General features: G+C 38.6%; 1 protein-coding gene across 2 annotated transcripts; it reads right to left on the bottom strand.

Moving 5' to 3' along the window:
• Nucleotides 1-555: 555 nt before the first annotated feature.
• Nucleotides 556-16,081, bottom strand: LOC144661615 (myc box-dependent-interacting protein 1-like). Of its 2 annotated transcripts, none has more exons than XM_078522418.1 (16): nucleotides 15,983-16,081; nucleotides 15,723-15,803; nucleotides 14,658-14,712; nucleotides 13,890-13,984; nucleotides 13,552-13,647; nucleotides 13,168-13,230; nucleotides 9,638-9,685; nucleotides 9,391-9,476; nucleotides 8,534-8,609; nucleotides 5,199-5,290; nucleotides 4,919-5,034; nucleotides 4,556-4,600; nucleotides 3,565-3,782; nucleotides 3,339-3,455; nucleotides 2,852-2,953; nucleotides 556-2,521 (listed from the first exon to the last, which is right to left on the bottom strand). In XM_078522418.1, the coding sequence occupies exons 1-16, from the start codon at nucleotides 16,073-16,075 to the stop codon at nucleotides 2,441-2,443; spliced, it is 1,464 nt and encodes a 487-aa protein (XP_078378544.1). In that variant the 5' UTR covers nucleotides 16,076-16,081; the 3' UTR covers nucleotides 556-2,440. The 2 variants fall into 2 exon arrangements, with proteins under 2 accessions (XP_078378544.1, XP_078378545.1); XM_078522419.1 differs by having other exon boundaries at nucleotides 3,339-3,452.
• Between the last annotated feature and the right edge of the window lie 19 nt (nucleotides 16,082-16,100).

Below are 16,100 nucleotides of genomic sequence, written 5' to 3'. Positions count from 1 at the left end.
GGTACTTACTATCTAGTTTTGGTAGAAACTCATCTGCATTCTATTAGAAATCCATGAATGTGATAGGTTCTCTCATTGTTTTCAATTCGCTGATAAACTCAATCGCGCACACATTGCTCTTTCAAAAGACTGAATTCTTTTTGGCTAAAAAGTGCTAATTTTAGACTGCAATCCTTTGGAGTTTCTACTAAAGCAATTAGACTAGCCATCGTTTTCTATGAGTAATAGTCAACAAGGTACATTTGCACAGAAAACTCAGGCTTGTAGTCTAATTATTGTTAAGTAGAGGGAACACAATTATTAGTACCCTCCCAATGTGGTATAATATAGACCATTTCTTTTGTCTTGATGTCAAACAAGTTTTTGTGCAAAACTAATGAAAATGTTTTACCTGTACATTCATTTTCATGCAAATCAAACTCATTTTCAATTGAAAAGTTTTGCATGAGGACTTGTTTTAAAATAAAGCCAAAAGGAAACTCGGAAATGGTCTATTTAAAGTGATAAATCGTTTTCACTTGCCATATCCTTGTCAAAAATATTTCACCACAAAAGTTTCCTGAGACATTCTTTATTGAGCATTCTTCAATGTTACTAACAAATGAGCGGCACTGCATATCATGCAGTGTAGTAAATTGCAATTCACTCCACGATGTTAACTACCATAGCTGTCTTTAGTTAACAATTAAGGAAAACAACCTGAAAACTGTACAGAAATATAATATTGAATATATTTTCTACACTTTTTATAAACCTAAACTGAACTGAGCACAAAAAGGTCCTCCTTCCAAGACAGGACCTGTTTGCACTCAGCTCATCAATGAGAAATAACTAAACCTACCTATATGGCTTGTTGCCATTTTAAATGCCCTCTTATTACTGGCTCTTCAATCAAAATGGTGCATCAGCTAGACTTTCAATAAAGTCCCTTGTCTTATTTTAGGGTTTTCAAAACAAGCCGGCACCTGCCGGAGTTCCACCGGCTACTTGATTTTATGTTGCCGATGACTTTGGCCATAGCAATCAGCTTGTGAGAAACAATCTCGGCTTGTCACAGCCGCCTACTCTTCCAGTTGCTGACGCCTACTTCAAAACATTTTGAATTCCCCGTATTTATTATGGCGTGCCACGGCGAAGTCGATACATTGATTACAATCATTATGATACAATGACTTTTCGCAACTCCATCACGCTTTGCTTAGCTTGCTTGTGAGTTCGACTTGTGGCAAGTAATGACCAAACAAGGTGTGAAAATTAAAAAAAATTCAAGTAGGAATACAGTTGAACCTCTCTAAAACAGACAGAGAAGAAAGATTTTCCATATTATGAAGGTCTCTATATTACAGAGGTAGAGTTTGTATGAATTTTGGTCTCTGTCGGACCAAACAAACTGTCCGTAAAGGTTACTAGATGTCCGTATTCTTAACTTTTAAGGTGTCTGTAAGGAGAGGTTCCACTGTATGTTAGTGGATGTTGAACATCCTAGACTGTCTACAATTATTTATTTTCCTTCCAGCTAATTTTTATCAATCTACATTTTTCAAAGCTTGAAACATTGAAAAACAAATATGATGATCTAGCTAGAATTCCCACTGTGAAATTACAATGCAATTGAATATCCCTGACTATATTACAGCCTGCACATTTTTTGAATTTAGGGTTTGTGATTTTAGGAGGTAGGAATTAAAAGGGGAAATTATTATGTTGATATATGACTTAATTCCAGAAAAAGTGTTGGGAACATGCAGCAAAGGGCAACACAAACTACATTTTGATAAATTATCAGACCAGCAACAAGGAACCCCTCTTGTGTAAAAGCTCTGATCAGATGAAGCAATGCTTGTAAAATTAATGTGAATCTCAAAAGTGGCTTAAGTAGACCCTGAGGTCACTGCCTGTTACAGGAGTTAGCTTCTGATGCAGACATTCTTTCTTTCCATGACTTGTTACACAATCTTTCATTGTGTGATGCCCAAAAGAACATATGCATAAGAGGCTACTGGAGAGTGGCTCATTAAACATGTACCGTACATTAAAATTCTCGTAACTAACTCCACAGTACCAGACCTTAATTTACTGGCCTCTTAAACTATAATTTTTAAAAAAATATCAAAGCAACTTTATTAGTACAGAGGGTTGGGGAACTGGTTTTCGGATTCCCTTTTGAGTTGGCTGAATGTAGTAGTATTGGTAAAATACAGTTTAACAATTTCACTTGGACCGTGAGTTTCCAAAGTCATAATATTGGAAATTTGACTTGCTATTTGACTCTGGTAGTGCAATTGCAAATAGAAGCTACAATATAATTGTAAGTCGTGATATATTACTATTTTGTATTTTAACAGCCCTGATAAAGCATTGCTTTATATTACAGTTTGGACTAAAAGAATAGTAAATGATAATATAATTATCATTTCTTTTCCTTAATTTGTAAATTAAATTAAATTCTCTTTGTAAAGTTTGCAGGGAAAACACCTTTAATACCACTCAGCTCTAAGATTCCCAGGAGCCAGCCTTCATCCTGTGAATAAAATAAATAAATAAATATTAATTGTCTTTATTTTACGAGGGTAGCACTTTATAGTCTTGCAACTGACAAACCTGTGGCCCTCGGATCCAGATCCAATTGGAATTTAGAAGTGTCTGTTTTTGTGGAGGAAGGAAAACTGGAGAACTAACTCAACCTACACATATGGCACCGGGTTTGGATATTGAACTCCATATTGGTGGTAGGCAAGCACATAATCTCCTGAGACGGTCATGTGCTCATCATATATATGCACTCTCTAGATCAGACCAATTATGTCGCATTTTAAAATAACAAACAAATATTTTTAACTATAAACATTACCTGTTCCTCTGGTTCTTCAAATTCTATTACACTAATAATTTCCCCCTTCTCAAATGATAACTCGTCGTCATCTTCAGCTACATATTTGTATGCTGCTCGAACCTAGAAAAGAACAGCTCACATTCAGAACATTATGTACATCATTCTCTCCTTTAACAATTAACTTGAAATAAAACATCTTTCTGTTTTCTCAGACAGGCTGTGAGAAAAAATGTTTTACCCAGCGAAGAACACAACATAAGCAGTATCTGGGTCCAACTGCGTTCCCAGGGTCTCTCTCTCTCTCTGCCCCCCCCCCCCCCCCCCAGAACGATAGAGAGAGACCCTGCGAATGAGGTTGATCTGGGTCAGGCTCAAATTCACGGGTCCAACAAAATTAATGATCAGAAGTAACCAATGATTTCTTTCCATGTATATCTCACACTACTTGAAATCTCTTTTACAACACATTGAAACAGGAAGATACCGTGTATGGAATATTCTTTACCTTATAAAGCACGCCAGGAATTTCACTTGTAGTGACCTCTTGCTGCGGCTGTTGCTGCACGCCTTCTGTCTGAGGGGTGGTGATAGGCGGGGCCTCTTCATTTGATGGTGACCCCTTCTTTGAAACAAAATATAAAATTGATCTCTAAACTCTAAAAGAATCCAGAACATGCAGCATAGAGATTTTTAACATTTAATTTTTTTTCTGTGTAACAGCAAATTCAAACCTCAGTACTCTCAGCTTGTGGTTGCACAGGCCTGGCTACTGGTAATGGCGGAACTTGGGGCTTCTCTCCCGCTTTCTTGTCTGTACTGTCCACCTGTGGGGGTGGGGGTCGAGCAGCAGGCACAGGCTTGGGTCTTTCTTGAGTCTCTTGTTGTGTCACAGTCTCCCCACCCACCCCCTCCTGTTCATCATGGTCTGAATGTGTAAAGGGGTTTAAGCCTGCAAAATGAATGGTACTAATGGGTTGATGTATGTATGTGGTAGACTATCAATCTGGACTGGTTATGGACCTGCCAATCAGTAAGCCGCGTTAACAAAGATGTTATCTTATAACACATGTCACATGTCAAGGATTGAATGCAGCTACAAAATTTACAAATTTGAGCGAGATGTGTCCGTCCCAGGGGGGGTACTCCTACTTGTTAATGACGGGGATGATCGAATGAAGGCAAAACTCAGGACCCAAAAAAATCCCTAAGTCTTCCGATATTAACCAAAAAAATCCCAGGCCCAAAAATAACCCCCCCAAAAAATCCCTTCTCAAATTACCCCTAAATTGCCAGGAGGGGCAATAACGCTCGAGTTTGATTATTCATCATACCATAAATACACCAAGGCCGCGCCAAGGCACTTTAGTTTGTTTTTAATACCCCAAAAAATCCCCTATTTGAATCAAGTCACCCAAAAAAATACTTGCCAAATCTTCCAACCCAAAAAAAATCCCGCAATCGAAAATTTCAAACCCAAAAAAATCCTTCGATCATCCCCGTCATTTACAAGCCGGAGTACCCTCCCTGGGGTGTCCGTAACTGCAAAATTTACCAGAATACCCCCAAAAATACAAAATTGTTGATGAAAATTGTGTTAATTTTTTCGTAAAATTTTTAATTTTTGTAGATGCGTTCAATCCTGGACTTTTCTCTATTATTGATGAACTAATAATTATTATTTTTGAGACAAAGCAAAGCCTATGATAAAGAAAACAAACATACCATCACCTCCATCGACAACTCTCTCAGCTTGATTAACTGTTCCATCTGAGCAAAGGGAAAAAATTATTTCAATGTAAGCAAAAAAAAAACTAATTGTAAAGCTGTTATGTACACTGACTGATTGCTGGCAAATTGGATGGTAAACAAACTACCAATCAGCATAACCAAGAAACTGACTATCAACAAAAGGGCAATACTGCTGGATGCAGAGGTACTGCCTATCAGAATGCAATTCTGATTCCAAGATTCTCCTTTAAATACCAATTCACTTCTGGACTGATTCATGAACTGAACCTCTTTTTGGTTTTATACAGGCTGCAATGGCAACCCAGTTTAAAAACAAGACTGACAGGAAGTCTCCACCTTCAGAGCTCTCCACGGCAGCAGCCTCGTCATTGCACACTACTGTATCTCCACTTTCTGCATGAGAGGAAGTTGTCTGGGTGTCCATATCGTCACTGTCTGATACTTGATTCTCGCTGTAAAAATTAACAACAAATAAAATATTTTAAATGTTTTGCAACACATACTTCACTGAACGCAAGCTAAAAACAAGTGCAGCAGGGCATGACATCAGTGTGAATGTGTTGCCATTAACTTTCAATGTATAACTTATAACAATGAATTGTTATGAGTTACAAACCTAGCAACAGGATAAGGTCTTTTAGTTGTGTATGTTCCAGTTGACATATCTTGAATTAAACCATCCATTAGATCATTCATTTGTGTCTTTGTCTGAAACAGTAATAAAGAATAAGGTAAGGTCAAGCCTGTATTTGGCCAAAGTGTCCTGTCTTGCTGGGGCTTAACCCCAGTTCTGTAGCATTAAGTGACTGGGAGTATTTCTACTCCCCTCGGATGGGATGCTAGTCCATTGCTGCCCCACCCCCCCCCCACCCCCCCCACCCCCCCCCATCTGGAATTTAATTCACTGGTACCCATTCATACACCTGGCGAAAGAGATTGCGAGAACTGTGGGAGTAATTAAGTGCCTTGCCCAAGAACACAACAAGAACACAACAATCCAGAGTCCAGCGCACTTATTAAAAATACCATTAGGCCACGATGCCACCCAATTAAACAATGCTTACAAGGAAATACCAATAACTATTCATGACCAGAATGCCGAATTGCACTTCTAACACAAGAGAAGATCATAAATACATGATTTTAGTGGGAACCAGCCGATAAGGATCTCAAGAGATTTGTATTTGTGTTTGCCACAGGAGGGTTACAATAAGGAATTTAGCCTTCGTGTGCTTTTTTATGACTTAATCAAAGGCTCTTCGAGCAACCTCATGGTAATTCGATGAAATCCAATAATGTAACGCAATTTCACTTTATTACTAGCGTTCAATACTAACGTGACACGAGATGACGTGACACGAAACAAAAACGTGCTTTGAATGTCGTGTTAACTAAAAGACGTCACACGGCAAGCGCAATAATACTTTTTATAATTTAAGCGTAACTGCATGTAGCTTATAGCTGCCATCAATAATGTCACAATCTCACTTAATTTGCCTTTGAATGTTTTCTTGCGTCAATGGGTCATTGATAGGTTTTTTTTCAAATAAGCGTTCAAACATGTCACTTTGTTTGGCTTTGAATGTTTAATTTTTCCATGGAAGTTGCGGCATTGATGGTCCGTGCTCTCAGGTTTCGTAGCGCGATTTCTATTTTTTCACCACAAAATATTTTAGTGTAACCTTTGATCCTTAGGACTGATTAATCACATTGCGAAAAGGTAAGCAAAGACCGCTTGGACGTGTAAATATTTACGAATACTCTGTGGTCTGTATGTGTGAAGTATTTATTTTTGTGTAAGTCAGGTGTTTGGCTCGGAGCGAGTACAAGTTGTACAATTTTCCCAGACCATGTTGAATATTTTTTTTTTTTTGAGTTTATTTTGGGAATCGAAACGTAAATTGCAAGCACAGCAACTGTGTCAAGGCACGGGATATATGTCAACGCGCCAGGGGAATAACATGTGCAGTTAGATTGCTCTATTTATATTTCGAAAATTTTGTCGGTCGACGCTAAACGGAGCGAATACAACGGGATGGCTAGCCTGCGTTGCAGACGAACAAAACCCCGGTTATATAACCGGGGTTTTGTTCGTCTGCAACGCAGGCTATGGTGAAGTGGACCATATTTTATTGAACATTCGGAACAAAATAAATATTTAGATGCGTTAGCAGGCCTTTATCAGGGGCACCCATCGAGAATATAGTTCAAAACCACTTAAAGATAGCACCGTTCAACGTATTTTAGTACAAACGGTAGATATAGGCATATTTTTATCCCCTAAAATTTTTTATCTGTTCGGATTTCCTAGCTGAAAGTCTAGTGATCCGAAAGTTATAGGGATCAAAACTTACCTTTTCGAAAAAATTCCAGCCAGAGAAGGGCTCCCGAAAATTCTAGGTGACCTTTTTAGAGTAAAAATTCGTTAAAAATGAACAATTATACCATTTTTTTATAGATATTCGAAAATCCTAGGAAAGGCATGCAAGCAAAAAAATTTACAATGAATGTTCCGAAAATTCTAGATCTCAAATCGTCTTCCGAACAGATATTTTTAACGAAATATTCCGTTGGGTGCCCCTGCTTTATCCAGCCAGACATGTTAGTAAAGCAAAAGATGACGTGGTGAAGGAAATTCATGTCACGCACACTCCGTGACTCACACAAACATGACTTGTGTTTCTGAAGTGACTGCCTTTGTAAAGATTTTTTAGTGTTAGTTTGTTGGAAGGTGTTTTTAGCAGCATGAATAACAGCCAATCATACTTATTCTGTAAGATGTAAATAGGTAGCGCTGTTGTCTCTAGTTGAGCCGAAACTTGATAGTTTTTTTTTCCTTTTAAACTCCAAGTTCACTCCTTGACTGGTCCGTGATAGACACTACGGACATAGTGTAGTGTCAATTAATTCATATTTCAGTCCATTGAAAATAAACATTTCTTCAAGTTTTGTGTGATTTAAGTGTAATTTAATATTTTCTTATTAAATTAAAGGGCATTTTTACACTGTAATGACATCGCACCTGTCATTTTACTTTAATTTATTTTCTGTATCTACATCCATACTTAAATCAATAACAGACCAAAAGTCTACTCCGCAAAGAGACGAACAGCAGCACGTCTTAGCACGAAAAAATATCCTTTGTCATTTGCGTGTATAACAGCACTTCTCAGCACTTCAATACGAAAAACATGTCCTTTGTCATGTGCGCGTGTATAATAACAGCACTTCTCGGCACTTCAATACGAAAAGCATGTGCTTTGTCGTGTCACATTTACCGAACAGCTTCCGAACGATTGGTGAAACCAGTGCATTTATATATCCTGCTTGTTTTGTACAAAAATACAACAGAGGAAGGAACGCTTAGTACTTTTCTCCAGGATGGTAAAGTTGCATTCTTCCTGCGCCTGATCGATTCTCCGTTGTCCAAATGAACTGATCTTTCTGATCAAACAGGTTCAACAACCTTTGCTTTGAAGCCCATTTCTTTCCACTTGAGTATTTTCCGGAACATTTCCTCTTCGTTTGTAAGGTCTACAAAGGTGTATTTAGATCGAGGATGAAGCGAAAGGAACGAAAAACCACCTTTGAGAATTTCGGCCCGACATGCCATTTTGAATGTTCATCTCTGCACTCAAGCAAACATTTGGCCTCTATCCCACCCCCCAGATATATGAACAGAACACAAGGGCGGGGAGGCAGGGGAAAACCGGACCTTTCTGTCAGCACGTTTACCGTTTAATGCATGAATTAATTGCGGTTTTATATCGGAATGGAGTGAGTGAGTGAGTCCATGAGTGAAATAAATCGTCATTTTTAATACCTCATTACCATGAGGTAAAAATGAACCCATTTGATTTCTCTTTTTTAAAGAGGGGTGAAGGAGGAGGAGGCTTTTTGCACCTCGCAGGTGGGGTGGTGGCACGAGTTGTATTGTAAGATGTTTATTACCTTAGCTGCTTCTCTGTGAAATACTCCTTCAGCAGTGAAGATGCTTTGGAATGATGACACATAATAACCAATACGACTGAAAAGGAAACAATACTTTACTACTCATGTTCCTCAACACATCATCTGACAGCAGATCAGTTTTGTCAGCTGCTATGTTATGTGTATGACAGACAACAGGCTGAACACAATTAAATAAGATGTGAACTGTGAGTGAAAGAGGAAAGGCTGCCACCATAACATGTTCTCTACTGAATTAAGTGGTATTAAAATAATAATGCTATTGCATTGGTTTTATACATTTTATTTCATGTAATTATGAAATGTGATTCTTCTTAAGATAACCATAAGATGCATTATAAAAACATTACCAGCACACTATATATATACAGAAATGTATGTACAGGGTTACCCATGCAAAGAAGTAACTTAGAATCTGTTAGCCTGGAGACAGTGGATTTTTGCGGTCGGGCTTGTGGACTTAATCCTTCACTTGCCTGTCAGGCAAGTGAACCATCATAACAATTGTGCTTATAGAGTTTTTTGGGGGCTAGTAAACATGACCTTTAGGCTAGTACATCCTGCCTACAGCTTGTCCACATCAATTTCCTTGCATCCTGAGGGTGTAATATGTAGAGAACTACTAGCTACAGCCTTTTGCATGTATTGCAGGCCTTCAAAAACAGGTGTCATAGGCATGCAATGTGTGCAGATTGCTGTGCAGCTACAATCCTTTACACACTTTGCTGGCTCCTTCGCGTGCGTTGAGAACCTTGATACTAGGTAATATTGGCTCTATACTCTGCATAAGCAACATCAACAGTATCAGAGTTTTACACTTATAAATTCCTTTTTCTCACCTGTCGAACAATGCTGGTAGTTCTTCGTATAATTCTGCATGAAGTTTTGTGTAAACTGATTTTGCTTCATTATATTCTTCTTCTGCCTGAATTGAGAAAAAGTAAACACAAAAACGGTGTTAAGTTAGCACAGTGTCATGGGAGGAAGCAAAGGGAGGCTCCAGTTTAACATTCCAAAGATGTCAAACACTGATGGAAATACTGAGGGTAAGGAAGGCAAAAAGGATGTTAAATTAAAAAGAATCACCTGAGCAAGCTTCTTAGGATCCGCTGTCTTGCCCTTAGCTTTTAATGTCTATCAAAGGAAGCAAAATACAAAATTAATGACCTTAAAAAAATCACTACTGAAAAAAAGAATTTACAGTTGTACAGAAACATATTAGGCCTGGTAAATGCAATTGGTATACACGTGCAAAATCACTTAAAAAGTTTCTGCAGCTGCATATCTCTTTAAGAAGCAATGTTCCACTAAGACTACACTACACTGGAATTTTATTTAGACAATTCAAGCACATGTAAAGTGAATATGGGCACCAGTTTTCATTTACGACAGTTTAAATATGTGTAAAGTGGATATTTATGGGCACCAGTTTTTTCCAAGTCACACTTAAAAATAGTATATTTTTATTGGGTGTTTTGGTTGTTAACTGCATTACAGTTGAAGCTCTCGTAAGTGGACACCCTCGGACGTGAAAAAAGTGTCCCTAACTGGAGCTGGCCGCTTACGAGTATAGTTCTCATAAGCGGCCACTAGTAGAGTAGGGGATAGATGGCTGCTAATGGGAGCTTGCCAAGCTAACAAGTGGTGTTTCAAAATGTAACCAGACGTGGATGACAACAAAACAAACACTGAAATATGGTTCTGTAATTACTGTAAAATCAATGTGATGAACTGCGATGTAAAGTTAATAAGAAAAAACAAAATACAGAGGTTGTTTATAGGATTTTCTTTTGGGTGTCTGCTGACGGGAGCTTAAAAACAAAGAAAAAGTCAAAGTCGTAATCTCTGAAAGTGTCCGCGACCGCTTACGGGAATGTCCGCTTATGAGAATGTAAAAATAATAATAATAATAATAATAACAGTTCTTAGCACGCACTTTACATACGTCTCAGTGCGTTTACATTTGAAATTTAAAAGTAAAAATATAAAAACCCGATTTAAATTACAATCAGATAAAAATACGCTAAGGATAACCTAATTTAATTACAATTGATAAAAAATAAAAATAAAAATGACAGACAATAAAAACATGGCGAACTTGTTAAAAATATATCGACCTAAATAAATATGTCTTTAAAAGTGTTTTAAAAGTGGAGACTGAAGGGGCATTCTTTACTGTTGTTGGTAGTGTGTTCCAAAGTCTCGGCACAGCAATGGAAAAGGCCCGATCTCCGTATGTAGAGGTGGCCGATCTTGGAAATTTAAGCAAATTTTGCGAGGCCGAGCGTAGACAACGTGATGGCACGTATTGGTCAAGAAGATCTACAATGTATGACAGAGCATAGCCATTCATAGCTTTTATAGGTAAACAACAAGATCTTAAATGAAATGCGTTCGCTAACAGGCAGCCAGTGTAATTGTTGTAGAATAGGGCTTATGTGATCCGTGCGCTTTGCCTTAACCACCAATCTCGCAGCAGTGTTCTGAATGCGTTGTAACTTTTGAAGTTCAGTAGAGGGCAAGCCATACAATAGACTATTGCAATAGTCCAACTTGGATGTTATGAAAGCATGTACTAAGCGCTCGGTGCTGCTCTGGCTTATGTATTTCTTTACTCTACCAATGTAACAAATCGCCAGGGATGCGTGACGGCAGATGTTGTTAACGTGGCTGGTCATGGTAAGGTGGCGATCAAAAACACATCCCAGATTACGAGCTTTGTTTGCGCAGGATACAATGTTTACGCCAAAAGAAATATTCGATAATGGAGGATGCCGAGTAAAGCGAGATGTGAGATGAAGAACTTCTGTCTTAGTCGGGTTGCAGACTAGCTTATTAGTAAGAAAGAATGCTTGGATATCATTAATACACAGCTCCAAATTGAGAAGCGCAGGCTACAAAGTTTGTATGGGAGTTAAGAGAGTTAAGAGAGCTTCGACTGTATTTTAGAATTACCATACTTTTATTCTTTTTTATTCTTGTTTCATTGGGTTGATAAAGCACAACTGAAACCAGTCTTTGCCTAATCTGCAGTCTTGTATAAATTGAAGGGGCAAGCGCAAGAAACGCACTTTGAGTTTTGGCCAAATTGAAATTTGTCACAAACTCCAAATTTCGCACGCAAGTTCGTTTACGTGTGCTCAACACTGCCCTGTATTTAATTTTGCTGGTCTTTCCTTCGTTTTCGAAAAATTACACATGCAAAAAGACAAGGTTTTTGCTCGCGCGGTGTCTTTTGTCTTTTCTTTTACAAACGATAAACAAAGGAAACCTTTTGTTTCTCAAAACGACGAAGTCAGCTAAATTTTTAGGGTTACAGTCCTAGCCCTAACGCAAAAGGTAACCCCAAGGCCTTAGGGTCGGGGTTAGAGTTTCAGATTAGGGTTACAGACTTAGCCCTAACGCAAAAGCCTAGCCCTAACGTAAAAAAAAAAAAAAAAAAAAAAAAAAGCTTAACCCTAACCCCAAGGGATTAGGGTTAAGCCGTTTCAAGTTAAGTTTAGGATCAGAGTCAGCCTCAACCTTTAGATCGCGCTTTTAATGCAGTAAGCTTTCACGCCAGTTTGCTTGCAGCTAGCTTTTTCTGCAGTCTGCTTGCGGTTAGCAAGGGGGAAAAAGGCCCCCCCCCCCCTCCCCCCCCTACATCATCACACATCTACAGACTGCAGAACATTATTAAACTAAGGCACGAATCGATTGATTGATTTATTGATTGATGAATATTTAATGAGGCACAGAAAAAATTTTGCAAAGGGAAGGTGCCCTGCGGAACATATAAAGAATTTTTTAAAGTCTAAAACCAGGTCACTTCTCGGCAACTTTGTCGCGGCAGCACCCAAGCGGATCCTGCAAAACTCGCGTTGACGAAGTTCCCGGCAAGAAACCTCTTGTTTTAGGCTTTCTATGCGGCCAGGCTCAAAACTACCTTGGTTTGTGCAACGTTTTTTCCGAAGCGCTAAACAGCGCTGTTGTACAAAACAAAGGCAGAAACATCACTCAGTTCTTCGAGCGATGCTGTAAACTTACGGGTATTCAGACTTAATGATGTCCTTCAACCACCTGGCAGCCGCACTTACGCTAAAACTAACCAAAGGCTTTGATTTTCAGGAACAAACGGCCATTTTTTTCTCTTTCCTCTCACGTGACACCTATCAGGTGACATCGCGTCACAATGTGTTGTCCAGTCCTTTTCTTAAAGCGAATCCTCAATATGGCGGCTAGAAACTAAAAAAGCATGGCTCTGACACGTTTTTCAACCTCCCCGGACAGTTAAATAACGCTAGAAGGAAAGATTTACACGCGATGTGTCGAAAAACTCATACTGCTGGCTGACTGTGGAGAACGTAAGCTTTGCAAAATGCCTTTGTTCTTTGCATACGTAATTTCTAAAAAACGAAGCTAGACCCAGCGAATTTGAATACAGATCAATGTTAAGCACACGTAAACGAACTTGCGTGCGAAATTTGGAGTTGTTTGTGACAATTTTCAATTTGGCCAAAACTCAAAGTGCGTTTCTTGCGCTTGCCCCTTCAATTATAGTAATGTAATTATAAGTTCATAATTTTTGCACTTAGAAAAACATGGCTTGTAATAGCAGCTCAAAGTTAGACACTTACTTCCAGATTGTGTCTACATCGATCATAGTCCACAAGTTTCCTACCACGTTTGTTTATTCTGGCCTATAAAAGAATACAGTCAATCATAAAAATAATATGTAGCAAAGAAAGGCTGACCATAGTTATCACAGGTCAGCAGATACATGTACACAAAAGCATATGAACACTTAGAACTGTGCTGCAATCACCAGCACCATTCGTAGATCCAGCCTCACAGAAGTGATCAGGAGTAACCTAGGCAACAAATTTCAGCCCTGGGCAACAGTTCAGCTGCCTTCTGCCAGGCAGCATAATAAAAAAACAAAATATCAAAACATGATAATGCACACAGATTCTTTCACAGAATAGGTTACAAGTTGAGCTAGTCAAACATTAATTTTGTACCTTTATATCAGGGAATTGACTCTGGTATGCTGTCAGAGGGATAATAACTTCATCATCTAATTTTTCTACTAATTCTTGCCACTGGCTGTGTAATTCCTAGTTAAAATATAAATAAAACAATGATTAAATAACATATGTGTTGTTTTTACAAGCTGGTACAATGGCTGAATTATCAGCACACCAGATTGAGCTGTTCAGGTTTGAGCACTGGCAAGGGAATGGTCATCACTTTGCACTCTTGGGTAATACACTTTATGCTTGCAGTACACAGAAAGATAGACACACAGTCAGACAGACAGACAGACAGACAGACATTTGTCCCTTGATTGATCACAAACCTCTAAATACTGAATAACTTTATCACTTCCTGGCCATTCTGGTTCATAAACTTCTCTCATTGCATCTCCAAATGCATCACTAGATACTAACATTGCTAAAGGAAAATCAAAGAAAAATAATTACAGACTGACATACAACTTTTTTATGAAAACCTAGAAAAGCAGACAACTCGCTAAGTAGTTTGGTATAAGATGGATAGTGAAAATAAATGACAAACCCATCAGCTTATTCAATGTAAAAAAATTCAAAGACAAAAATTAGACATAACAAGAAGTATTAAATAGATTTAGCCAAGCCTAAAAGCGGAGCTCCCCGGTAATTTACTTTGCCCTTTATTAAAATATCTGAATTCACTGACCGTAGGCATAAAAAATAGTTAATGAGCCCACAATCCAATAGAAAAACCATTTTTCGGTCAGCGGTCAACTTGATAAAAAGGCGTTACCTCGATGAGTTATACACCTGAGCCCGCGATATGATCACGTGATACTGGTCAGCGGATACCTTGTATTGACAGCTGTCAATTGACCATAACTTGGATGCCCAGTAACAAATAGATGAGTGTTTATCTATTTCTGAAGTGCGCAACACCGTACGTACACCGTACGCGCCCGCGAGCCATGCCGCTAGCCATGATGACCATGAAAACTCAAGTTCATGGTTTTCCTATTTCTGTGAATTTTCTATGGGTATGGGGCTCCGCTCTGCGGCCCTGCGGGCCGCTGTGGAGCTCCGCTAATAAGAATACATGTAACTTCTGTCCTCACCTTTGATACAAGAGTAATAATTTTTTAATTCTTTATGTAACCTCTGAGCTGCACTCTAGAAAATAAAAAAGTCAAACAGCTGTAACTTACAACATTTAAACAATTTCAGTAAAACCTCATACTTTTATGATTACAAATTCTTCGATATAATTCTCTACGTATCAGTATCGGATTTAGCCAAGCCTAAAGGTGGAGCTCCTCGGTTTTTTGCTTTGCCCTTTATTTAAATCTGAATTTATGCGGCGATACAATTTTCAGGCCAAGTTAAAATTAGGACCTGAGCGGCGATCAAATGGGAAAAAAACATAACCAGGTCAGCAGTCAACTTCAAAAAGATGTGACCTCGATGAGCTCTACACCTGAGCCCACGATATAGTCATGCGATACTGGTCAGTGGATACCTTATTTTGACAGCGGTCAATTGACCATAACATGGATGTTCAATATCAAAGATGTAAGCTGACGTTAACATTAAGCAATTCCCCTGACCACCCTCCCCCAGAGTCAGTACAGATGGATGCTCGTACAGCCACGTTACTACCACGTTTTTTTTCCGCTTGATGGATTTACCAAAATTTCTTACCCATGGTGTTCTGCTGGCACACTTTGTGCACTGGAGCTCCGCTATTAAGCTTTGGAAAAGCCAGACAGAGTCAGGCCTAAAATTTGTATGAAATGGCTTGAATCTAGACAACTACAGTACATTATAAAACTGTTGTTTATTTCAAAAGATTCATTGATCTAATAAACAGAACAGCCTATAAACATCTGGTAAGCTAGAGCACTATGTATATGTCATGTGACTGCAGTAGAACAATATCGTGACTCATCATCAGTGTAATCGTTAATCTACCATTAGACTATGTATATGTACATCAATCTTTCAAACAGATTTCAAGTATTTTTCTTTACATAATTAAAAGAAAAAGTAACAAAATCAATATCGGCGCGAAAGACAAGTATGAGTTTATCGCACACAATTTCCTTCACCTCTTATTACAGTAAGCCTTAAACGGTAAGCTTGTACATGCATGGTCTACATGTGTCACATAATTGTTTTCAAACCTGTTGTTTATTAAAGTTGGTTACGAACTCGTCAAACGTCAGATCCTTTGTCTCGTTGGCTTTCCCAAGCTTTTGCATAACCTAAAATACAAGCGATGGTTGTTATCGAAGTGATGTTTATAAAAAAAAAAAACACTTCCGATTCCCCAACCACTGCCAACCACCACCCATGACACTTTACTTAAGTACTCGTTTACCATCTACCACAACTTCCCGAAGGCTAACGGTTAAAGAAATTAGAGAACAGGTCGTTATCTTGCCTTTTCTTGAGCTCTTTTAGTCCTTTTTGAGGCGATACTCGCCGTACGAGCCAGAAAACTTTTCTCCGAACCCTTATCTGTTTTTTCCGCCATTTTGGATTCAACTTTTACCGCTGAC

This window comes from Oculina patagonica, chromosome 7, assembly GCF_052425735.1.
Source record: "Oculina patagonica isolate OP01 chromosome 7, crgOcupat, whole genome shotgun sequence".
Lineage (NCBI taxonomy): Eukaryota > Metazoa > Cnidaria > Anthozoa > Scleractinia > Oculinidae > Oculina > Oculina patagonica.
The sequence above is the reverse complement of the archived record's forward strand: the minus strand, read 5'-3'. Positions and strand labels throughout refer to the sequence as shown.

Excerpts from the sequence above, each read along its gene's own strand:
- LOC144661615 (XM_078522418.1), bottom strand. The coding sequence starts at position 16,075 with ATGGCGGAAAAAACAGATAAGGGTTCGGAGAAAAGTTTTCTGGCTCGT. Across the intron at positions 13,985-14,657 it reads TTATTACTCTTGTATCAAAG|CAATGTTAGTATCTAGTGAT; the intron begins GTGAGGACAGAA and ends ATTTTCCTTTAG. Across the intron at positions 3,456-3,564 it reads CACAAGCTGAGAGTACTGAG|AAGGGGTCACCATCAAATGA; the intron begins GTTTGAATTTGC and ends TTTGTTTCAAAG.